This window comes from Somniosus microcephalus, chromosome 8 (genome assembly GCF_052327205.1).
Source record: "Somniosus microcephalus isolate GS21.2 chromosome 8, FLI_Smic_1.0, whole genome shotgun sequence".
In the NCBI taxonomy this organism is placed as follows: Eukaryota; Metazoa; Chordata; class Chondrichthyes; order Squaliformes; family Somniosidae; genus Somniosus; species Somniosus microcephalus.
The window spans coordinates 71,248,050-71,274,970 of record NC_140994.1 but is presented as its reverse complement, the minus strand read 5'-3'; the positions used below and the strand labels follow the sequence as shown (position 1 = coordinate 71,274,970).

The 26,921-nt window shown below is 40.2% G+C and overlaps 1 protein-coding gene across 3 annotated transcripts in view; it reads right to left on the bottom strand.

Annotated features, from left to right (window-relative positions):
* Positions 1-1,679: 1,679 nt before the first annotated feature.
* atad1b (ATPase family AAA domain containing 1b) overlaps positions 1,680-26,921 on the bottom strand; it is a 50,517-nt gene continuing 25,275 nt past the window's right edge. For all 3 annotated transcript variants that reach the window (XM_085994871.1, XM_085994870.1, XM_085994873.1), the window contains 7 exons: positions 24,100-24,220; positions 19,671-19,871; positions 12,466-12,572; positions 10,623-10,712; positions 8,124-8,174; positions 6,630-6,766; positions 1,680-4,994 (listed from right to left, as the gene is read on the bottom strand). In XM_085994871.1, coding sequence (XP_085850997.1) covers positions 4,877-4,994; positions 6,630-6,766; positions 8,124-8,174; positions 10,623-10,712; positions 12,466-12,572; positions 19,671-19,871; positions 24,100-24,220 — 825 coding nt within the window. In that variant the 3' untranslated portion in view covers positions 1,680-4,876. The remainder of the gene's footprint in view (positions 4,995-6,629; positions 6,767-8,123; positions 8,175-10,622; positions 10,713-12,465; positions 12,573-19,670; positions 19,872-24,099; positions 24,221-26,921) is intronic.

The following is a 26,921-nucleotide window of genomic DNA, read 5'->3' as shown; positions in this document are numbered from 1 at the left end:
TCCTATTTTGAAGAACAGGGGCGTGCTTCCCAGTGTCCTGTCCAATATTTATCCCTTAAACAACATCAGTTTAAAAAAAACATATTATCTGGTCATAATTGCATTGCTGTTTATGGGACCTTGCTGTGCACAAATTGGCTGCCTCATTTCCTACATTACAACAGTGACTACACTTCAAAAGTACTTCATTGGCTGTGAAACACTTTGGGACATCCTGAGGATGTGAAAGGCGCTATATAGATCTAAGTTCTTACTTTTTTTAAATTGTTGATATATAGCATCCACTTTGTTTCCTTTGCAGATTCATTCCAGTTTACCTCACTCCTTCACCAGGACGAAAGGGCTGTACTTTCGTTATCTCCAGCACTGGCATAACCAACCAACAGAATGGAGTTTGTTAGATTGCTTCTCCCTGTGCAAATAGTTTATAAAATATACCTCACCACCACTTCCTCATGGGGCTTCACAACTATTATTAATCACCTATTATTACACAACTGATGGAACTGTTCAGAAATGCAAGTGTTGGCAGATTTAGGTGACAGTCGGCTGGAAACATACCTTGGACCTCTAGATAGTAAAGCACTATTTTAGATCATCTTTTGGCAGGCAGCCACGAGTCTTGTAGGGTAATAATTACATTTCTCCAATAGATCCAAATTTGTATTAATAGGGGGAATAACAAATGTATTTTTATCTTCTGCAAAGGAACAAGTCAACAAAGGACAACCACTCATCATTGAGGAACTTACAAGGTTATGGACAAAAAGCGGGGATGTGGGACTAAGCATGACTGTTTTTTCAAAGAGCCGGCACAGGCACAATGGGTCAAACGGTCTCCTTCTGTGCTGTACATTTCTACGATTTCTATGAAAACCTCCAATGCCATCAAACCCCCATCACCTGGCCCAATGCCATCAAACCCCCATCACCTGGCCCAATGCCATTAAACCCCCATCACCTCGCCCAACACCATCAAACCCCCATCGCCTCACCCAACACCATCAAACCCCCTCACTATCACCTCATCCATCAAACCGCCATTAGTCATCCGCAGTGCTGCAAAACTGAAGGACTCTCCTTCCAAAATACCAGCAAACCCCAGATCCCATCAGTGTCCCCATACCTTAGCCTGCACCTGAGGGTTCGTAACCTCAGTACCCTATAGTGCACCCGGTACCTTCCCATCCATGGAGTACTGACAGACCCCACACCACGCCCTTTATTTCTCCCATGTTCCCCATTCGCAAAAGCCCAGCCCTAGTGAGTTCTTCCAAGCTGTAGATCTCAAGTCTTCCAGACCCCATTCCCCACAGCTACTTCAGGACAACACTTTCTCCTAGGCTCATCCCACTGCCTCCCACCCATTCACTTCCTATTTTCTGCCAGCTTGAGATCCCATTCTCAATTTTCTCTCTCATTGCCTGATTTATCATACATTTTACTCACTCTCGTTCAATATCCTAAGCTTTAAAAAGGGCAAGACACAAAAATAGGGTACTTGGGTAAAGGAACATGAGCGCCACAAAAAGAATGGAATAAATATAGAAGACAGAACAGATGGTGAAGGAGTTACGCAGTGAGAGGGAGAATCATAGACAAATAAATAGACACAATGAAAGGAAAAGAGTGAAAAAGACAGCGGCACAGGTGAATTAGAGCAGGAAAGATCGAGACAATTGCAGAAGACAATTTGTTTTATTTTTCTCCAAGAACAATGGCACAGGTTAGCTCTACTGTGTAATACATAGGGTTACATGGTATAACATCCTTATTGTACATTCTTCCACTGACTGTGAGCAATGCCACAGATGATTTGCCAGTGGGTATAACCCTGCTGTTTCTCCAGCAAATTCCTACTGCAGGGTTCAAATTCACAAAGTGGTGACAAAAATCAAGATACATTTTCACATTTTTCAGTGCATTAGAAACATGTTGGGAAAATGCTGAAGGAAAGCCCAGGGCAATTTCTAATTGCATCATTTTCCTATTGATGCAATACAACCTATTTTTAGGTCTTCTGATGACTTACAGACAGAATCTCCTATTGAGTAATTTTCTACCTATGGTCCAAAACGGACATTGACAAGAATGGATATGTTCTCTAGGTTGCAGGATTCATTTGTAAACATGTACTGACTGCAATTTGTTGTATTCCCTGTATTACCTTTCCCTTCCACCGTTTACACATACTTTTGCTCATGTTTACAGTCCAATAACAGTTTCAATAAGCAGACCGAATCTCCCATAAGCCACAACTGGCGTCTTTATTTTCTGTTTTGTATAAACTCAGGTCTAACAATTAACTCTGAATTGTGATTAAACTGCTGCTGAGAGATATCAACCATGTTCTCCTGTCACCTTACAGAGCAGGAAATACTACACTGCTAGACCATGGTGTACAGGCTAAAACTACTGTTCAGATTTATTTACAGATAACACACTATACAGAAGCAGAAAGATCAGTAAGATACCATACAATATAATCCAATTTACACTATATGCAAACTGAGTTGACTATTTAAAGACAGTGTCCATAGTTTTAACAGCTCCTGACAGTAAGTTCTTCTAAACACACAGTCTATGATGGGGTATATACATATTTTATGGAGTCACCTTTACAAATAGAGATGCAGAAAATAAAAACATGAAGGCCACTAGAAAACTGGATTATTTTCCTCTGAATTTCAAACTTTTTCTTTGCCACAATCAGGCAATCAAAACGATCAACAATTTTAGCACTTTAGCCAACCAATGGGAGAATAGCCTAGAAACAATGTCTCCTTTCGGTCGTGCTCACATCCTCCCAGCCAGACTTTAAAAAAAAGTGAGACAAAAGAGGAAATACATTTTTTAGACTACCAACACCAAAATGAATTTATATAACGTAATCCTGCAGAGGGTTCCATGAGTAAACAAGACATTGGGCTGTGCTTTGAGCAGCTACACAGGTATATGAATCACCACCAAAAATATTTAGGACAGATATTCACATTGAATAAGCTGACATGGGCCAAATCCCTCCAGCCAGTCACATGTATTGGCCATCCACAGACTAACTTTACCACAGAACAAAAGACATTTCATACAGATGTACCAGAGATACAGTTGGCTGGTGCCATTTTTAATATGGATTTATCTTATTCCATTAAGATCACAGAAGACAGAAATTCCTACTTTTTTGTGTCACATTCTGTTCTTGAAGTTTAGGACTCCATATGAACACTTAAATTTCATTACGGCCTTGGAATTCATTCCCGGCTACCTCTATTCTATATATATTTTAACCTGTATATACACAAAACCAGTTATTTCTTCTAGAGACCAATAGGCCACATTTGAAATGACCAACAACGTAATTACATTTTATAATAAAAACAAAAAGTTTATTTAAACCAAAAATGTCATTTGATCTCTTCCATCGGGATTGAAATGTGAAAATTTAGGAAACTGGATGATTCCATATGTGAGGATTTGCCCAGCACCAGGATTAACTGTTACTGGGGGACAAATTTCAAATATTAGCATGCTAAATTGTATTTTTTTAATTTCTGGGGTGTCAAAGTTTTTCTGCTGACAAATAAAATTTCAATTAAACACTGATCCAATCGAGTAATGTGCTGATGGCGGACTTTGAATCATTGAAATCACAGCACTCTTGTGCTGGTGCAAGGTCTTCAAGTGGTGCTATCTACTATAAACGCATTTTCCAGCCCTTCTATACACTTTTAAATTTTTTCCAAATACATATTAATGTTGTTACATTGTCTGCCTAAATAGTCATTTGTGGCAAAGCATTCTATGTTCTAATAACTCTCATATTAAAAAACGTTCTCAATAAACATCCCCCTTCATTCCGATAATTGTGAACCTGTGTTCCTCTCGTCACCAATTAGCCAACCAGTGGACTGAATCCTTCATTAGTTTATGGTTTTGAAAAACTCTATTAGTTTCCCCCTTGCCCTTTTCTGCTGCAATAAAAAAACACTTCCAATTGTTAGCCTTTCGTCATAACTATATAAAACTGCACCACATACCCTCTTGTAAAAGGTTTTCAGTTCTGAAATAGTGCTTACATGCAAGAGCTCAAAATGATGCTGTGTGCAAAGCTTTTAAAGATATTCTTTAAAAGTAATAGTGAACATAGCTAGTCAGTATACTGAACACCTTCTTATAGGTCCCCTCCATTTATCAAACCAAATAATGAACAGATAAAACTTACAATACCTGACAGACTTTAGACATGTATTTACACTGAACCATAACATAAAAAATACATTTAAAAAGCATAACCAGCCTAGTTTGTAATTAAATAAAACAAACATGACTATGGTTCAACCAAATGTCAGAAACTGCTTTGAATAGTTTCTTCATATTTATTCAATTTTCAGGAGCTCTTAAATACTCTCTAATTCATTATTAAATGATGCAGATTGTTGTGCAATCCAATCAGTATAGTACTTTCATTGGGTCTTAAAAGTCCACTTGAGTTTTCCCCACAGTGTTTGTATCATTCAAGTAGTATTCTTTCAGTATTAAATCTTAAACAATGATACTAATACATTCACAATCTGAACCAACATACAGAAAATCCTAGTACATGTATCTGCACAAGTCCCAGTGAATAGGAATTAAACAAATAGTTCGGCATAAAGTTTTCTGGGAATATGGACCCGTGAATTGTTGGGTTCAGTTTATTTATTTGATGGGTGATATTAAATTCACAGAAATACAAATTGAAAAAAAAAATCCCCCCCCCCCACCTTTCCCCATAGCTCCCCCAATCAGCAGAGGAACAGCCATCATCCAGCCAAGTCACCAAGCAAAAATGCAGCTCAATTTGTCCTTCCTGGTAACTGGACAGGTAAGTTTACCCTCAGTCTACACTGAGGTGCATCAAGCCATTTGAAACAGTAGCTTCTTTAGACCTTCGCATCTTTTCTATTGCCCTTTGAAGGTCCTGTTGTTTGATGGGTCGAATCTTGTCCTTAGCACTATTAAAGCAGACACAAGCAGGGCGTTAGCAGTTAATGTGAAGATATTAAATGAAGGAGCATTTGCTTAGTCTGTATTGATCAGATTAAATGGAATAGATTATGAGCAAGGTCTTGATAAGAAATGGCATGAGGCCAACCTTACATTACTAAAAACTGTGTTTACTGGAACAAAGTTCTACACCTGCTTATTTTCTAGCATAATTCACTTGTTGCAGTTAAACTAATCTCCGATAGTGGATAGCTATTGTTTGCAAACTATATGCACAATAAACAATTTCAACCAATCACTAAAGGGGTAGTGGAGGACTGGGGGCCCACCCAAGTTAACACTTTGTGTACCTGGGTTTAAATGCACTTCACACTAACAGAATGAGGGGCAAAACAGAATCAGGTTATCTGTGGGTGGGATTGCACCAGTTGCAGTGGCATTTCTCTACTTCTATTTTGTTTTAAAAACAATTTTCAAATTACAGATTCATGTCTTGCACACCATTGGTGGCAGACTATAGTAATACTAAATTAAAGGCATACAACTCTGTTAACAAATAAACATATAAATAACAAAATCCAATAGGTGGCTTTCATGGAGGAACTCAATGTCACTTTAAACTGCCTTGAGGCAGTGTTTCAAACACTGCTCACTCACTCACTTCAAACCTAGCCCATCAGCCCCTAACCCTAAGCTTGAGGAGCAGCACAGCCAAAAGGTGCAAAAATCATGACCATCCTCAGCAACTGGCTGCGGACCGTGAGGTATCACAAAATTGAGTGAAACTGGAGTGATATGGTGAAATGCCCAATTTTCCTGCTGCAAATTGCTCCACTCTGTGATCCAACAAACTGACAGAAGCCAAGCCAGTAAAGATGGCAGTCTGAGTATCAGAGAAAGATAGATAGAAAGAGAAAGATTAAGTGAGAGGGAGAGAGAAAGAAAGCAAAAGAAACAAAGAAAGCAAGAAAAACGAAAAAAGAAAAACAAAGAGAAAAGCAAAAAGAGATAAAAGAGCTGCATCAGAATGTCCCAAAGTACTTCACAAATACAGAAGCTGCTAAAACCTATTGTCGCTCGTCAAGAATCATTTTTAAATGAGCACTAATTAACCTCTCAATGCTGCCAGCATTAATAAAAGGAAATATAATTTATTGAACACGGAGCACAAAAAAATTTGTAGTTGCAGGAATCCTGGACTCAATATTAACTTTAGAATTTTGCCAGAAATCATTAACTGGTATTCTAAGTTAGTGAAATTGCATAGTACAAGAGCTTCAAAGAACATTCACTACTTGAAGGTTTAAATGACTGTCAATTAAAAATATTTAAAAATAATAAACAGAGTCCCGATTCACTGCCTGAAAGACCTGTTTTATTTGCTTTGTATAATCTGACGATTCAATACTGTGGTCATGTTCATGCTCCTGATGCTAATGGTGCTTAAGGCATGTCCGACAGGATGTGTACATTAGCTCAAAACAAAAATGCTGGTAATCTGAGTTCCCATCACCATATACAGACCACTCAACATCCATCATGCACTGGGTGAATGAAATTCTTTGGCTGTTTAACTGAATTTAGATCCAATTAGATGCAACACGGTAAAAACTGCACCTTAAAAAGGTCTGATTTATACAAACCTTTCCTCATCATCAGAACTATTTACATAATCTCGGACACAAAACATGGCAGCGTCTCTACAGAGTTCTTTCAGGTCACTCCCTGAAAAGCCATGAGTTTCCTTGGCAACTTCATTCAAGTTCACGTAATTGTCCACCTGTTAAACAACAAACAGCATATACTTTAGACTTGATTTGAATTAATGCCTTTTTAAAAACCGGAAGTCAGAGGCAGTCTGGTTGCAGATGCATTGGCATGCCGCACCCCCCTACGCAGTGACAGAATGCCCGTTTGTGCCACCATTCCAAAGTGAGCTTTCAACCAAAGTTGGGGATGTTAAGGAGAGAAACCAGGTCGATGCAAGATGCTTCCTCACGGGGAGGGAGGAAGAGAGTCAACTTGCACAACTGTCACAAAGAAATAAGTAGTCAGTTGATAAGATACGCAAACAGAATCCCAGGAGAGTGCGAGTGTGCGCGCGCATGTGTGCAACTTAAACCATGACGACAACATGAAATACCCTGAGGACGAACAGAAGGGCAATATTTGTTTGTGGTAAATAGAATCATCACTGAGGAATGTCAAACAAGATAGAATACAATGGTCTTGAGCCATTAGGGATCCACAAAAGGGCAGAGTCTGAGGAGTGAAAGGCAATACAAGGCTGGAAGAGGTCAAAGGATTTGAGGACAAGTATGAGGATTTTAAATTGAATGTGTTGAGAGACAGGGAGCCAATGTCCAAGAGGTCAGAGGTGAACTGCAAGCAGGTTTTATTGTGGGATGGGGATATGGTAATGACTTTTGGACAAGTTGAAGCTAATGGAGTGGAGGATGGGAAGTCAGTAAGAAGGAATTTGGAGACATCAAGTATTACTGGGAAATTATGGGGTGAACCAATTCTGGAAAGGTGTATTTGTTGGACAATGCAATGCTGGAAAAATACATCACACAAGAGTGGGTTCTTACCCATAGTTTCCCAACACTAGGTTCTCAACTTCAGCTGAACCAAATAGATAAAATGCAGAGTGCATTCCTATTGAAGACTCAGTTCGGAGCTCCCACAGCCTACACCAGAACTAGTAGACTAGGACACAAATCAGTGACAATGGGCACCATCCAACACAGACTCATGGTGTTCAATGAATCCAAAAGCTTTTTCAAGCTATTTATTAAATACCAGCAATGTGCATCCATGTTAATAAAGGTACAACAATTGTGAAGCTTCTGGAACAGTGACTAGCCATTGGTTTGCATTTTTGTCAGGTACTGGTCCTACAGTTTTAATTCAAGTCCTCTCAAGTCTGTTTTCTAAGGAACAACCTGGAATGGTAATAAAGAAATAATACATTTCTAAACCATCAATGTCACAAGTGGCCTTAGAAGGCATAAATGATCAAAATTAATCTGGTACATGATTAAAGAAGCTAAACCCCAATCCAAGTTTGGAAAACTTTTGGCAATCCAACTAAAAACATTGAGTCAATTTTAATTATTTTACTATAAGCCACGTACCTTTTCATTTAGTAGAATTAAATCCAGGATTAATTCCCGTTGCTTGATATTCTGTGAAACAAAGACAAAATTCAGTACTTCTTCGGTATGGGAACAGTACCACAACGTAAAGAATACCGTTACTGTTTAACATTACCCGGGAACAGGAAAAGGCTATTTTGTTCAACTTACCTCAACCTACCTTATTGGCTTATCACTATATCACTTATATCTTGTACAAGTTCAACATTGCCTCACTTTCATATTTTAGATTGCTAAATACAAAACTAATCTTCGCCTTTTTATGGCCTTATCTACTTGCATTGCCACCTTTAATGATCTGTGTATCTGTACTGCAAGGTCCCTTGCTCCTTTACTCTGTTTATATTCTTACTATTTAAGGTTGATATCCTTTCCCTTTTCTTACTACCAAAAGGTATTCCTTCACATTTTTCTACATCGAACTGCATCGGCCAGCTATCTGCCCATCCTGTTAGTCTACCTATGTCCTCCTAGAGTCTTTCACAAATCTCATCATAATCTGTCATAAACCCCTCACTCCATATTTGGTGTCCTCAGCAAATGTTACCTTTCAGTACACAGTGAAAATGCAAAGCATGTGCTATTTATTATTGGTGTAAACGTTTCCGGAAGAAGATTTTTCTTGGTAGTGGAGGGACGTGGAGGCATTGTTGAATTTATTACCTAGGGCCAGGCACAGTTTTGTTTGATGAAAATTCCAAAGCTTTGAAGAAAAAGTTTTTTTTATTTGCTCACGTGCCTCGCCTGTGCAACAGGTCCACCCTTGACAGTAAGTGACCAAAAACAATCTCAACTCCAATTCGCAATTATAGTTTTAACATTTCTTTTTGATTGTACCTTTTAATAATTAAGATATGACAACACCTAAAAAAAAACAGCAGTTGCAACTTATGCTTATTTATCATTTCTCATCAACATCTAAGCAACTTGCATTGGTAATGCAGAGTTTACAGGATTATTTACGGTCACATAATCCATTTATTGCACAAGATCTTAGAAACAATCCACTATTCCAAATCACAGCAGCATTCAGATTGTCTGGGAGATCCTTTGGGGAAGGGATCATGGTTTAGTGCAGCTATCAGGGTTCAGTGTTTCTCTAAGAATGGCCCACTGTGATTGACCAAGACCGAGGTTAGCTGCACCCTACATGTCTGCTTCTATACAGAGACCAGGTCTTGCCGCTAACCACAAACATGCAGCCGTTTTCTTTAAAACCTTTATTTATAACTGCCTCCCTAACAGCACTGTGGGAGTACCTTCACCACATGGACTGCAGCGGTTCAAGAAGATGGCTCACCACCACCTTCTCAAGGGCAATTAGGGATGGGCAATAAATACTGGCCTTGCCAGCGACGCCCACATCCCATAAGAACAATTTTTTAAAAAAGTTTGTGTGCTGAAGATGCTCCCAGTGCTGTTAGGGAGGGAGTTCCAGGATTTTGACCCTGTGACGATGAACCAACGGCGATAAACTTCCAAGTCAGGATGGTGTGTGACTTGGAGGGGAACTTGGAGGTGGTGGTGTTCCCATGTGCCTGCTGCCCTTGTCCTTCTAGGCGGTAGAGGTCGTGGGTTTGGGAGGTGCTGCCGAAGATGCCTTGGCGTGTTGCTGCAGTGCATCTTGTAGATATACACAGCCAGTTTTGTAATGTGGGCTTTTATCCACCACAAATTGGATTGAAAATGCCCAAATTTAGGACACTTACCAACCATTTTTTTTTTTTTTTTAAAAGTAAAATTAGATTTGCCCTAATGTCTAACAAAGTCTGACCTTGCATTCCAAATTCATGCCATGGCAAACCGGATCTACCTCAGAATTAGTTCTCACATAAGTGCCAATTCAAATACATGACAGTTATAAACCAGTAGCAGTCAAAAAGAAACAAAACCGTATCTGTGGAGCTGGCCAGCAAGCATATAAGCAAGGTAGCTCCCCTAAATCTACTTGAGCACTGAGCTAGGACTCTGGATCCAAGTCTCAATACAAATAAATTAAGTAAAAGGAAGCGAAACCTATCTGGACTGGATTTAAGATCAGTGTCCTCTCGATGCATGCAGCCTTTTGCTTACAGAAAGGTTCTCAGCAAAGGCTTGCAGGTTTCATTCATTTATTTAATAGGAAGAATATAAAAACAGTGAAACCAATTTGTTTATCAGTTCCCTCTCAAGTTCTAGATGATACTGTGTTCTTCTAGTTTACCTACACATCAGCCAATGCACTCCAAAAGTAATTTGCTATGGAATAAGGTATATAAATGCAAGCATATTTTTTCCAATTATATCATGTTGCATTACAGAGATCTTCCATTTTTCAAATTTTCAGACAAAACACTCCAAAATTTCACTGTTCGCTCATCACTAACTTTAAAATCCATGCTGAAACTTCTAAACTCTGAATGAACCTTGTGGCTATAATCACAGAAATATTAAACATCAACATTAATCCTACGACATTATACCTGTATCGGTACTTACAGGCTGATTTATATGAAATCTTGTTGGCATCCTTCGTAAAATGGCAGTGTCCAGATCTTGTGGTCTGTTCGTGGCACCCATCACGATTACCTAATAAAACATGGATAATAGGCATCGATACAACATGGAGCACAGATTTAATGGTTACTATACATAGAGTTCTCTTTTCCTACCACACCTCCAAAATACAAGTTTTCAATGGAAATAGAGCTCCTGCTCGTTAGGAGAATGTCATTAATAAATGACTTCATATTCAGGATTTAAAATTTTAACTTACTTTGTAATCTAAAGCAAATTATCAGCTTAATACTACCTTTATAGATTGTACAATAACACAGCAAACAAAAAGACAAATTAATTTAGTCACACATTATCACTCCTAGAAATAATCGTGTGTAAATTTACAGCTTTAACTGGGAAATCAAGTACAGAAGTATGTTGCATTAGTGACAAGTTGAAATAACAGTCGATGGATGGTCAACAGCACTCTTGCTTTTGAAAAGTAACAGTTCACCTAATCATGGTATTTACATCACTCAAGTGAAAAGGATGCCTGTGTGGGGCTCCCAGATTGCTCAGCGAGTTTACCCAGTAAGTAGCTCAGTCGACCAGACCCGAATATCCCAGATTTAAACCATGGTCTGTGCTCAGTTAGCTGATCGGAGACAGCAGTACAAGTGCTACAATTGGCCTCAGAACCCAAAGTTAGAAAGGGGAGAGGAGGAAAATGAGCCAAGTTTTTTGCTCTGATGGTTATTCAGCAACTCCTGCTGCAAGCATGCAACTGTTGATGCCAGGTGAAGTCAGCGTAGAGCTTGGCTGTGACTGCCCCATGGTCAAATATCCCCACACTCACCCTGAAGGCTCACATATGAATAATGACCACTTAAGTGAGCCACTGGACAGCAAGTGGTGCCCTTAGAACTGTAGCAAGGAGTCAACAACTTCAGGTGAGGAGAGATTCTAACTGTCAATGTCAAAAAAAAAACTGCATAAATCTTCCATAAGCTCTCTCACCACATAATTCTAAATTGTGGAGCATTAGAACATTACTGATACAGTAAAAGTTACTTTTAAGATGATCACAAAAAAACAAGTAATGATTGCTAGTAAATTATTGATCAGAGGATAGCAGAAGCACTTGGGTTATTATACTCATGGATTAAATAAGAGAAACATTCACACTCATTATGTGCAGTCTACAGCCTGTGACTTGTACAGCAGGGGGCAATACCTCTTTTATTGCTGAGTAGTGCCAAACAATGAACGTTAGTAAAAACAGATTTCAACTGTGACAATTCTAAACAATTACATGTCATTAAGCTTAAGGGTATAATAATCCACGTGCTGCAGTTGTACTTCATCATAAAGAAATTACATAAGTGCAATGTGTTAATAAATGTTCCAAGGTGTGTCAGAGGTGGAAAATGGAAGCTACACAGAAGAACTAAGGGAGATGGTCAGAAGCATATTCAGAAGTATTTTTGGAGGAGGCTTTTCAAAAGTGGAGAGGGGTGTTTAGGAGAGATTTCCAGAGTGTTGAGCCCTGATGGGCTAAAGACTAACCAATAATGGAACTGCTAGTGGGGTTGCAAAAGATGTGGCAAGACCATGGGAGGATTGGTAAACAAGGATGAGGATCTTAAGTTCAATGCATTGAGGAATGGGGAGCCAATGGAGGCAGGCAAGGACAGGATTGATAGGGGAGCAGGGCTTAGTGCGAGATAGGATGCATACAGCAGACTTTTGAAGTTGGGAGTGTGTGTAGGATGGAGCACAGGAGTGAATTGGAGGTGACAAAAAGTTGCAGGTTATTAACATTAAAATCAAATACTGCAGTCACCTGGCAGTTGAAGTCTGTATCAAGACCATCCCAGAGACTCATGAACTGAGCTTTCATCATCGCTGTAGCTTCATGATCCGAGCTGGACCGATTGCGCAAAAAAGAATCTGAGGGACAAATACAAAACATCCTCAGAAAAAATAAATATGTATTCAAAATTTATGCATCAAACCCTTGTTACCTCTTTAACTTTGAAGTCTGCACCAGCAAAATTATACCAATTTCTCCTTTAGTCTCAATTCTTTCTGCTCAAGGTGAAAAAAAGTACTAGGTAAAGAAACTATTTTTATCATACATATTTTCTGGTCCTTCCTCCAGTTTCAGTCTTACTGAGATCACAATCAAATCCAACCCAGAGCACAATTTCCTGGAGATGCCAACAGATGCACCTCTGGACCCTGGCAGCAGCCATCTTATTGGTTTGTTAGAAAAGACTGCTGTACAAAGTTGTAAACTAATACTGTATATTTGTATACCAACTAGATCTAACTAGATTCACATGTTATAGACATTAGTTCAGTCTAAAAAAATGTAGCACCAGTCTTTATCAGGACAAATTCCTCAAGACGTTCCTGGAACACAGTGATACAGCATGCAGGAGCCTCACCATTCAGTCAGACTTCTGAAACACTTTGGGGACACTAAGACAGGGACGTCGAATCCCATGTATATGTAATAATAAAGATCAATCTCGAACCAGAAACTTTATTCATCCACTGCATGTATTTTTGATACATCATTTGGCTGTGAACCAGTGAAACATAGAAGATAGGAGCAGGAGTAGGCCATTCGGCCCCTCGAGCCTGCTCTGCCATTCAATGCGACCATGGCTGATCATCCAAATTCAGTAGCCTGTCCCTGCTTTCTCCCCATATCCCTTGATCCCCTTAGCCTTAACAAATATATCTAACTCCTTCTTGAATATATTTAATGAATTGGCCTCAACTGTCTTCTGTGGTAGAGAATTCCACAGGTTCACCACTCTCCGGGTGAAGAAATTCCTCCTCATTTCTGTCCTAAATGGCTTACCCCTTATCCTTAGACTGTGACCCCTGGTTCTGGACTCCCCCGCCATCGGGAACAGCCTTCCTGCATCTAGTCTGTTTAGTCCTGTTAGAATTTTTTAAGTTTCAATGAGATCCCCTCTCATTCTTCTAAACTCTAGCAAATCTAAGCCTAATCGACCCAATCTCTCTTCATACGTCATTCCTGAAATCACAGGTATCAGTCTGGTGAATCTTCGCGGCACTCCCTCCATGGCAAGAACATCCTTCCTCAGATAAGGCGACCAAAACTGCACACAATACTTAAGGTGTGGTCTCACCAAGGCCCTGTATAACTGCAGCAGGACATCTTTGCTCCTGTACTCGAATCCTCTCGCTATGAAGGCCAGCATACCATTTGCCTTCTTAACCGCCTGCTGCACCTGCATGCTTACCCTTCAGCGATTGGTGCACAAGGACACCCAGGTCTCGTTGCACTTTCCCTTCTCCCAATCTATTGCCGTTCAGATAATAATCTGCCTTCCTGTTTTTGCCACCAAAGTGGATAACCTCGCATTTATCCACATTATACTGCATCTGCCATGCATCTGCCCAATCGCCCAACCTGTCCAAATCGTACTGGAGTTTCTCTGCATCCTCCTCACAGCATACACGCCCACCCAGCTTTGTGTCGTCAGCAAACTTGGAGATATTACATCTAGTTCCCTCGTCTCGATCATTAATATATATTGTGAATAACTGGGGTCCTAGCACCGATCCCTGCGGTACCCCACTAGTCACTGCCTTCCACTCGGAAAAAGACCCGTTTATTCCAACTCTTTGCTTCCTGTCTGCCAACCAGTTTTCTATCCAAGTCAGTACCTTACCCCCAATCCCATGTGCTTTAACTTTGCATGCTAGTCTCTTACACGGAACCTTATCGAAAGCCTTCTGATAGTCCAAATACACCACATCCACTGGTTCTCCCTTATCTATTCTACCAGTTACATCCTCAAAAAATTGCAGTAGATTAGTCAAGCACGATTTACCTTCTGTAAACCCATGTTGACTTTGTCCGATCCTGTCACTGTTTTCCAAGTGCTCTGCTATTACATCTTTTATAATGGACTCTAGCATTTTCCCTACTACCGATGTCAGGCCTACTGGTCTATAATTCCCCGTTTTTTCTATACCACCTTTTTTAAATAGTGGGGTTACATTAGCTACCCTCCAATCCATGGGAACTGTTCCAGAGTCTATAGAATTTTGGAAGATGACCACCAATGCATCTACTATTGCTAGGGCCACTTCCTTATGTACCTTAGGATGTAGATTGTCAGGCCCTGGGGATTTATCGGCCTTCAATCCCATCAATTTCCCTAACACTATTTCCCTACAAATACTGATTTCATTCAGTTCTTCCCTCTCATTAGGCCCTATGTTCCCGACATCTCTGGAAGTTTATTTGTGTCCTCCTTTGTGAAGACAGAACCAACGTATGTATTTAATTGGTCTGCCATGTCTTTGTTCCCCATTATAAATTCCCTTGATTCTGACTGCAAGGGACCTACGCTTGACTTTACCAATCTTTTTCTCTTCGCATATCTATAGAAGCTTTTACAGTCAGTTTTTATGTTCCCTGCAGATTACTCTCATACTCTATTTTCCCCCTCTTAATTAATCCCTTTGTCCTCCTTTGCTGAATCCTAAATTGTTCCCAATCCTCAGGTTTGCTGCTTTTTCTGGCCAATTTATTTGTCCTCTCCCTTGGATCTTATGCTATCCCTAATTTCCCTTGTTAGCCAATGTTGAGTCACCTTTTTTGTTTTATTTTTATGCCGAACAGGGATGAACAAATTCTGCAGTTCATCCATGCGATCTTTAAATGTTTGCCATACCCCAATTCATCCTAGCCAACTCGCGTCTCATACCATCGTAGTTTCCTTTATTTAAATTCAGTACCCAAGTCTCTGAATCAGCTACTTCACTCTCCATCTTAGTGAAGAATTCTATCATATTATGATCGCTCCTCCCCAAGAGGCCTTGCACAACAAGATTGCTAATTAATCCTCTCACATTAGGTCTGAACAAGATTAAGGTGACTCAGAGATGAACAAAAAGTATGGGGTGAAAAGGAGAAATGGATGAATGCTTCTTTGAAGAACACCGTACAACCAGAAAAAACGTAATAGCAAAATATGACAAAGTTAAATCAAAAGAGATCAACAGTTCAAAAATTGGCAATACATGACAATGACAAAAATGGCACCACATCATATGAAGTTGAAGATTGCATGTGATGATAGTGCGAATACACATTTGAGGTTGCCAGAAGCAAGCCCCAGGATACACAGAGGTCTGGTTTACCATAAGAAACATGAAAAAAGGTAAAGCAATGGGAGGGGATAACGAATAAAGGTAAATAGGGGACTTTCTTCATTCAATACAGCTTTTAAAGTAGCAAGAGTTAAAATAGAAGCTGTCATCGCTGATCAAGATTCAAAATGGAAGACAATAGATGCCATGTCTATGGGAAAATAGCAAATTCCCTTGTTCAGAAAGTAACCTGCTTCATCCACGTACATCTCATCTTAAATAACCACCAAGACAGAGCTATTTCATTCAAAAGGCCTGTTGCTTATCAGACTCCAAGAAACAACATACCAAAAAGAGCATATTAAGCCCTTGTGAATTTATTCTAGTTTAAATGTTTCCAGTATTTTGCTGTTGAGTATCTTACATAAGAACATAAGAAATAGGAGGAGTAGGCCAATCAGCCCCTCGAGCCTGCTCCGCCATTCAGTAAGATCATGGCTGATCTGATCCTAACCGCCAATCCACTATCACAGAACCATCTCCTGAATCTAACAGAATTAGACACACGAAATAGGAGCAGGATCAGGCTACACGGCCCCTGGGCCTGCTCCGCTACCCACAGGGCCATGACCGATCCGAACCTAGACTCATGTCCAAATTCCTGCCCGCTCCCCGTAACCCTTAATTCCCTTTACTTCTAGGAAACTGTCTATTTCTGTTTTAAATTTAGGTAATGATGTAGCTTCTACAGCTTTTTGGGGCAGCATATTCCATGGACCTACCACCCTCTGAGTGAAGTAGTTCCTCCTCATCTCAGTTTTGAAAGAGCAGCCCCTTATTCTAAGACTATGCCCCCTAGTTCTAGTTTCACCCATCATCGGGAACATCTTCCCCGCATCCACCCCCTTCACAATCTTATATGTTTCAATAAGATCGCCTCTCATTCTTCTGAACTCCAATGAGTAGAGTCCCAATCTACTCAACCTCTCCTCATATGTCCATCCCCTCATCCCCGGGATTAACCGAGTGAACCTTCTTTGTACTGACTCGAGAGCAAGTATGTCCTTTCTTAAGTATGGACACCAAAACTGTACGCAGTATTCCAGGTGCGGCCTCACCAATACCTTGTACAACTGAAGCAATACCTCCCTATTTTTATATTCTATCCCCCTAGCAATGAAAGCCAACATTCCATTGGCCTTCTTAATCACTTGCTGCACCTGCATACTAACCTTTTGAGTTTCGTGCACCAGGACCCCCAGATCCCTTTGTACTTCAGTACTTTCCAGTTTCTTGCCATTAAGATAATAACTTGCTCTACGATTTTTCCTGCCAAAGTGCATAACCTCACACTTTCCAGTATTGTATTCCATCTGCCAAATCTCTGCCCACTTACTTAGCCTGTCTATGTCCCCTTGCAGGTTTTTTATGTCCTCCTCACTCACTACTTTCCCTCCCATCTTAGTATCATCTGCAAACTTTGATATGTTACACTCGGTCCCCTCCTCCAAATCGTTCCCTCCTCCAAATCGTTAATATAGATTGTAAAGAGTTGGGGACCCAGCACTGACCCCTGCGGAACACCACTAGTTACTGATTGCCAGTCTGAGAATGAACCATTTATCCCAACTCTCTGCCTTCTGTTAGATAGCCAATCCTCTATCCATGCCAGAATATTACCCCCAATCCCATGATTTTTTATTTTAAGCAATAATCTTTTGACACATCTTGCTGTGGCTTTTGATTCCTGTGTATTTATCCTGTAAATAAAACTGACTAAGTAGTTTTAGCTTGTACACAATTGCCTGATGGTATTTTATTATGGAAGAAAGTGGTGGGCATCGCACATATTCTCCAGTGAGTAATATATCTCAATTAGAAAAGTTATGTTAAACCTAGGCACCCGAACCCATACACAACACATGCAAGGATCCAGCTTTCAGCTCTCCACAAACTGCCGTGCAGTTGTGAACACAAGGAAAAATATTGGGAAGAAGCTCAAACTGAAACAATAACATCTGTGCTGAAATGTTGCAACCCACATTGGTGATGTAAGATGGCGAAGCTAAATCTAACTATAATCTTACGTATGATATAGTGCACGACCCCCCATGATCTTTTGCTTTTGTTGCAATACCAACAGGGTGCAGCAATCACTGAATAGTGAGAGTTGAGTCATGAAATTAACATTTGCTTGAATGCGATCCTTGATTAATACAGAAATCATTGAAGACAAAATCGGTTCTACAAAGGAAAGAGCACCAGACATCTTCTGTTTGCAAACAATGCAAGCGCGAGCCGTAGAAGCGCAGTATGACCTCTATCTATGCTTCACCGATTACAAAATGGCATTTGATGAAGTACAGCGTTATCAACTGATCACATCTCTAATTCTATTGAGCTTGATACGATAGAGCCAAATTATCCAGAGTGTACACTGCGAACAAGATAAAGATCAAGATAAAGTTGTGTGCTTTCTCCATTCCTGCACAGGATCAATTCATAACTCCTCGTGTGAGGTACTGATAGACAACAATGATGTTAAGGTGAATGGAAAGCTGCTGAATAACATCTCGTGTCCTAAAGACGTAGTCAGTAGAAAGTTTAAAATGGATAGTACAATGACTAAGCAACAAGAGCTTGGAATATGGGCTAAAAGTCAATACAGAGAAAACAAAAAACAAAAACAAAATCAGCAAATAATACCAACGTGGAGGCAGAAAGCTGAAAACTTTCAGAGTGGTTGATAGCACTCCTCAGACTGAAAATTTTGGCCAGTTCTCTACCTCAGCAGCAAAAATCAATCAGAACTACTGTGTGAGCAAGAGACAAGCAACAACAGTGCAACATTCATTTACCAACATGAAAAACTGCTGGACCAACCCGTACGGTAGCCTGACAATACACATCAAGATGATCAAATGCTATGATTGTTTGGTAGCTTCAATACGGGTGCCAAGCCTGGACTCTACATGCAGTGGTATGTACAAGATTGGAAGAATTTGTAATGTTGATTAATTGCAAGAGGTTCTACATAAACTGGGGGCAGCATATACCGAATAACCAATGCTCAACTTGTGGGACAAAAAAAAGCGCTGCTGAAATCCTTGGTGCAGAGACAGACAAGATACTGCAGATATTACATTGAACTGCATAGAGGTTACAACACAGAAACAGGCCATTTGGCCCAACAGGTCTATGCCAGTATTTATGCCCCACACAAGCCTCCTCCCACCTCACTACATCTCACCCCATCATAGCCTTTCTCCCTCAAGTACTTAACTTCCCCCATTTTGGAGGATCAGACCAGCTGCTGTGAGTTGCTGATAAGAAAAATGGATGAGAAAAATCAAGAGGAACACAGAGACTTTCATGGCTCAACATCAAAGTCAAGAAGGTCAAGTAGCTTAGGATTGAAGGATGGACACCACTGAGGCTGTCAATTTCTGGGTCAAGAGTCAGCATCTGAAAGAGAATTTTGTTACAATTCCAACCTCATTTACACTATTATTATTTTTACCGAATGTCATTATTCTGCACGTTTAGTTGTTTTCTCTTCCTTTAAGCAAGACACAGGATACATTTACCAATCCTGCCCAACTCAAAAGGGACTGCAGATCAGAGGCTGGGTCATAACACTGCAGTAGCGACAATCAGACCAACTGCTCCTAATCGGGAGTGTGGGATCAAGCAGCCAGCTGCAGAGTAAAATTCATGAATGATGTAGGGTAATATAAATAAGAATGACATGAGACTTGAAGGTATACAAAGGACTGATAGTTCAATAAGTGTTTATTCTGCTGGAAAAATAGAAAAATTGTACGTATTACAAATCTATATTAGCAATTACAATCTTTGTTAGAGACCTTGAACAAAATGCTAATAACCTAAATTACAGATGCTTACCAATCTCATCTATAAAGATGATGGCAGGTTGCAGTTTTACAGCCAATGAGAAAACAGCTGCAGCCAGTTTTTGGGATTCTCCGTACCATTTATCTGTCAAGGTGGAAGGCTGTAGATTAATGAACCGGCAACCTGCTTCTTTAGCAGTAGCCTTGGCAATAAGAGTTTTTCCACAGCCTGGAGGTCCATACAGAAGTACTCCTGAATGGGAAACACAAAAATGGCATTTTTGAACGTTACTTAAACAAGGATTTCATCATTTCACTAGGAACCAAAGAAAAGTCAGTTTCAATTCATCCTCTCCCCATCCCCCAAAGTAAATTTCTGAGGTAGCAAGTTAGAAGTGTGCACATGAAATAAGAGGAATAATCACCTCATCATTGGGAACACGTGTAATTTTGTGTGGAGCAGAATGCTGGACTGATCATTGTATGATATGCTTTAAGCTATTGTTGGCAACCCAACGGCTGTGAAGAATTGTCTTGAAGGCCATTAGGTGCTTAAATGTGAAATAGCTTAAGGACCCAAGCATGAGCCGTGCAGAACCTTCACTGCAGAACTTCCTTCTGTTGTAGCACCTACAGATGTCAGGAGCAAGTGGATTACACTGCATAATACCGCTTCTCAAGAGTGTAGATGGTGCCACTATTCAACATATTTTATTCAATCTTACTAAATTATATAGACTTTACAGCACAGAAACAGGCTATTCAGCCCAACTGGTCTATGATGGCGTTTATGCCCCACTTGAGCCTCCTCCCACCCCTCTTCATATAATCCGATCATAAATATATCTTGTTGGTAGAAATACAACTGGAAGGTGTAGTGCTGGTCCTTTGTACCCAAAGTTTACCCTCCAATTCTAGCCTGTTGCGCATCCCCGATTTTAATCACTCCACCAGTGGCAGCCGTGCCTTCATCTGCCGAGGCCCCAAGCTCTGGAATTCCCTCCCCAAACCTCTCTCCTACTTTAGGACGCTCCTTAAAACCTACCCTTTTAACCACCTGTCCTAATATCTCATGGACTCAGTGATAACACTCCTGTGAAGTGCCTTGGGATGTTTTACTATGTTAAACGCGCTATATAAATGTAAGTTGTTGTTGGAAAGAGAATCAGTTTTGATGACTATTAAGGCCAATAGTTGAGATGCCTACCAGCTTTCCCACACCTTTCACAGAGCCAAACAGCCTGCTGCTGTTTGTATTTCCAGTCATTTCCCCTTCAGGGAATCTGTGAGCGGGTGCTTGCCCTGGCCAACACTGCCACGTATCGCTGCTCACCAGCTTGTATGATCGGACAGGAGACTTTCCCCATTCCTGGCAGTGACATTGTGCAGCTTCAGGCTGTTTTTGTGGGTCCCTTTAGCTCTTTTGTTGCCCACCCAGCTTCCACTTGCCCTTACATTCCAGCTTGCTGCATGGGATCCTTATTATAATTCTGTAATCTGCCATGCAGATGGCATGCCCTGACTAACGCAGCTGTACTACCATCAACAATGGCCTCAATGCCAGTGGAACTAGCACTCGAGGACCTTGCACTTGGCAATTTTGGCCTTCCACTTGATGCACATGAAGAACCTCAAGTATTGGAGGTGGACCTAATCAAGCTACTGAATGAGACAGGCAACACGCAAGAATTCATATCCTTACAGAAGGAACAGTTCTGTTGTGCATTAGATCCCATGCTGATTCCAAACATGCTTTTCAGTCTTCCAAGCACAGAGCTGGCTTTTTTTATATACACACTGTCTATATTGGTGCAGCATTTTACAACACATCATCAAGGTAAGTGAACTGGGTGACATCACTTAGTTCAGTATTACTGTAACAAAAATGGATTTTTGTCCATATTAGATTATGGATTTGAATTGCTTTATTGGTAACAGCACAATGGGTTAAAAACCTCAGTTTACACAGAAAATGACTAGGCATTTTCAAAAACACCAATGCAAAATCCAGACAGGACGCCTGAACGAAGATCAATGGATTTTACTTGTGTGATTAGTAATTCTGTAAGTGGCTTCTGCTGGATGAAAGCATTTACACAGATTGAAGAATCTCCTAGATGTGTGCAAACATATGTGAACACCCACATCTAAGCCTCCTGTTGCATTATCAACCACAATTTTGAAGAGTTAGGTGCAAGCACACACTTTTGTTTCACTGCACTGGTGATGGCAAAAAACTCAGCTTGCACTCAATCAACACCGACTCCAACAAACATTCCACCATGGAATTGAAATAGAATGTGGACTAAACACTTTCCACAGACCCGTTCGGCTGACAGTATCAAAACCTTTCACCAGAACAGAAAAGATTTATGTAATTCCACGCGTTGCTCTTCAATGCGCCAAGCGAAGAAAAACATGACAAATAGCATTGCAATTTATCGAAGGCTACAATGGGTCTCGAGGAAGACTGATTCAATAGCATTTTCAAGCAGGCAATTGAGATGTAATCCTGCTATCAAAAGAAGAAAAAATCCACGATATTTGCAGCAGTTGCTCCTCTCTCCTTTCTGCTTCTGGTTCTAAGTCCTGTGGGATGATGCCAACTGTCCAGATGGTTTTGAAGAGTCAATAAGCTTCACCCATGCAAATCTTTGCAGGAATCCCATTCTGTCCTGGAGCTTTAATGATCTTCATTAACCTTGGCTATTGAGGAGATTTCATCCAAGTAATTATGTTGTGGCCACTATGTGACAATCATGGCTTCATCTGTAACGTTGGTCGGTCCTTTCAACAATCCCTCAGTGATTGTGCCATGGCTACATTAATGGCAAGGCTGAAATCACAAGAGCCGCACCATTTACGCTCGAGAAACAGTATTGTTACATTTGAGGCCATGTACTTCCTTTAGCGCTGCACACTGTATCTGCAGTGTACCTCACTTGCTACTGATATCATCTGTAGATGCTACACCAGAAGGAAGCTCTGCACTGAAGGTTCTGCATAGCTCCTGCTCGGGTCCTTAAGCCACTTCACATTTAAGCATCTAATGGGCTTCGAGGCAATTTTGCAACAATGTGGTTGGATTGCCAATAGACTTAAGCGTTTCATACAACCATTAGTCCAGCGTTCTGCTCCACGTGCAATTTTTATATTCTTCTGGTCAGACTGCCAGCCAAAGATATAATTGATCAAATACCGGTTTATGGAGCATGGATGCATCCAGGATGGGCTATGCTTGTCTGGTTGGCACAAGACTCCGCTGATGACCACCAGCTCATTCTCAATGTATTTTCTCACAAGGCGGCGGCCATCATTATTAGCTTTCCCAACATCATTGGGCTCAGTGGTGTCACTCAAGCAGCCCTGTCAGCCCGCGCACTGAAATCTCCCTCGATGATTCGTTTGTCTGCTGATGGTGTTGCAGTGACATCATAAAACTGCTTCTTCAGCTCATCTTCATTTCTTACTGTTGGTGTGTAGACACTAATAGGTGGCATAGCACTTTTGTTTCAGTGCTCATCTCACAGGTGTCAGGCATTCTTTGATGCCTTTTTGCATGTTCACAGTAACGTTGCTGCAAACTTTACATCAACAGCACGCACCAGAAGGTATAAGCCTGTGCCATCTTTCAGATATCATACCTCTCACTCAGTGCAGTAATGCTGATATGAATAGCAATCCAGCTCTCATGCTAGCAGCTGAGTTGTCTGTTCTGGCCTTTTTGTATCGTCTGTCAACAAGAATTCTGATATTCCATTAAGCCTATATCAAATTCTGTGTGGTTTTCTTCCCCTCCACAACCAAAGTGTAAAGGACAGCCTACGAGCTACAATTAGCTAGCCCAGCTATTAAGAGGTCCCCTCTTCGTCTAAGGTTAGCAGCGCAAACTCTACATAGGACTACTCCATCATCCTGGATAAGGAAACTCTTTGGTATCCGGCACCGACGGGACCGGGATGGTGCCGGTTGATAAAAAATTCCGGATAACGGAGAGGTATATCTACCGAGGCTATTTTTAACAAACAAAAATAAAAAAAATCAAGAAATGTGCAGTATAATTGGGTACTCACCTACAGAATGTTGTGTTAAATGGATGGTGGAAGATGCTTGATTAAGTACAGTAATGCCAGTTGAGGGTAATCCATAACTCTTTAATTACTTAACAGTAAAACAAAACTTATAAACGACTGTATACTGTAGTTTTCGGAGTGAGAATTTTGCCGGTTATTAGGTGTCGGTTAAACGAGTTACCAAATAACACTGTAACCTCAATCACCCAACACTGAACGACCAGAGTCGCAGACTTCCTGCATACAGTTGTAGTGCCTGCCATCACCAAGCCTGCCGATTGGCCACTCGCTCAAAATACAAGTTGAAGATCCTTAGTTGTATAGCCTCTCAAGTACTATTACAAATGCAAGCTACGTGCTCGCCCCAATTAATGTATATGTTGTAACCCCCCGACCCTGCCCGTATACCTTTTGGAGGCTGCAGCAGCCTGGAACCTTCAAATAGGTGCCTTTTTTGAATCGGCAGTATCACGGTGTCTTTGAGCTCTGCAATGACATCGTCCAAGCCAGCAACATCATCCCAGGTAACCTATTGAAAGCAGATGAAAGCATTGTATCTGAACTACCATTGGAAATGTTAGATTACTGCAGTTTCAATGAAATAATGTTCAGTGCAATAAAATGATCCAGTGGCAGCTTTATTTTCCTGTTTGGCCATTTATTAAAAATCCATTTCGTTTTGGTAATGATCATAGGCTGTACTTCAAACCTATCCAATCAGAGCAGTACAAATAAGCATCAATAAACTATTGAAAAATGTTAGATCATTTTTTCAAATGCTAATTATAGTACTTAAATGCCTTAAAAAATCTCAGATATTCAATAATATTTAGTAATCTACAAGTGAATCTCCTGTAGTGATTCTCATGTGTGACTTCTAAAGGTAGAAACAACCAGCAGCTGTTCCTTTTACAGTGATACCCTTTGATTTTAATGTCCTTGGGGCTTTATAGCATTATCAACTCAAGGATTTTAATATATTCTGGATGGGCATGTTTAAAAAAGAATAGAAGAAAATTAAGATGGCAGAGACCAATTTTATTGCCGACACTGATGGGCCTCCAACTTTCTGGCTGAAGGTGGTGTTTTATAAAACCAAATATGCATCAGTAGCACGATTTAATGCAATTTCTGCTGTATGACTGCATTGGGAAGTTAGAATATTTTTGACATTACACGGCACAATTTAAAAAAAAAACACAATTTCTTGCGCAAGATGGTGGAGCAGTATCTTATTTGATATTTTTTTTAAAACATTACCTGAAACTGAAGCCACATTAGGTATAATTTTTACTTTCATATACATTATTTATTGAAGACAGCTTAACATGCATCATGTTGAGGGGGGGAGGGGGGGGGGGGTTGGGGGGCTGACCTCCACACTAAATTCAGTTCAAATTATGGTTTATAGCACCTCATCTGCAGAATTACTACTGCCCCTAACTGGTTCTTAGTGGAATGCGAAATACATCACACACAGCAAATGAGGAAGGAGTAACACTGATGCACTGTCTACATGCTGTGCGTGCACAGACTTGTGGCAACTCAAGAAAACAGAATCCTGCCGCTGAATCGGAGAATAATTATGTTGGCAGATCTATTAAATAGAACTTTAGAAACCATGAGCTGCTTTTAACAAACCACAAGCAGTTAAATAAATCATAATTTGTCTAACAGGCGGTAAATAAATTTAAGTACATTAGCTATTGGGCGAGTGATTAAAATGATCCTGGCTCAGACCTCGATTTCAGAATTTCTTTGATGATAGCTAAGCTTGATTCCCAGGGTTCTTTATTTGGTATCTACAGGCAGGAACTGAGATGAGAGAAAGCACTGGAATTTACTGCAGGGACTCATTTTTATTTCACTGTATGCACAAGACAGCAGTTTTAAAGACCACATTTAAATGAGAACCAAGTTTATGCTCTCCAAAAGTGAGAATAATTCAGCAATTGCAACGGAGCAAACTCTCAACTTTAAGGCCATGTGCTCATATTCTAAATTTTGAAGAACAATGTTGTTAAAGCCACAAATTTTATTTATACAGTTTATCCTTTCACAATTTTTTCCCTTTTTCTCCACAGACTGCACTGAAAGGTAGAACTGAAAGCAGGTAGAATACTGTACATGGAAAATTTAGAAGCAGAGGGTTTGTGAATTTTATTTATATATCTTTTCTCCCAACTATGAACGGATTCAATAGTCTTGATTCAAAAGTTGGTAAATTTAAAAGCAACATACTTTGCCACCCATCACATTTTAAACTCGCATGCGGAATCAATTATTCACACTGATTTTTTTTTAAACACATATATTAAAAAGCTCAACATTGAAAATTAGACTGCAAAAACGTTAATTTTATTGAAAATAAAACACCAGCTTAAGCCACCCACTACAGTTTTGTTTTAAATTCTGCCAGTAATTTTTCATTTGCAGTTGCTTTTTTCATTATAAGTCAGTTTGTGTGGAATTATCCGTGCAAGTTTTAACATACGCACACGTGCTAAAAGTTTCTATTTGCTTCAGATAAGGAGTACGTATTGAAGTGCAGGATTTGTCTGTTTAAAGGAGGATTACCATTGACCTTATATTTAATCAGAGTCAGAAAGAAATTAAAAGTGGACTTGTTGCCCTCAGTCACACATATTGCCAGCTACCGTAACGCAAGACAAACTTGAAACAAACCAAGTTGAAAACACATTACTTTTTTTGTTAGAAGTATGGACATAGCAACTTATAGGAGCTCCAACCCACTGCACCACAAAGATACAAGATCACACTTGTGACTCTTTAAAGGGCAAGCTCCTAATCCTAGATGTGCTGTTAAGTGAGGCAAAGACCAGCACTTTCTACATGGATAGAGAGGAGATTTAAAAAGGGACGAGTTGCCCCAGGCTGCTCTTCTGCACCTTCTACTGGCCAGTTCCAGAACCCTATTAACAGGGGCCTGGGATCAGGTTAGCTGCTGGTTGAATGAAATAGAACATGCAGTTTGGTAGGATATCAAGAAGGTATTACTGAAGAATGACAGTCATTTCCAAATTTGAATTATACTTCAATTCAGGGAAAAAGCTCATTACTCTCTACTGAACAGAGCACAGGTGTCATGTCGATGATTCCCAGTATAGCAACCATCCAACACTGGCCAAATAGTACCAGGTGGAGCAAGACAAAAAACATGCCGGCTTGGTCCTTCAATGATAGGGGATAACTAAATTTAAATTGCTAGC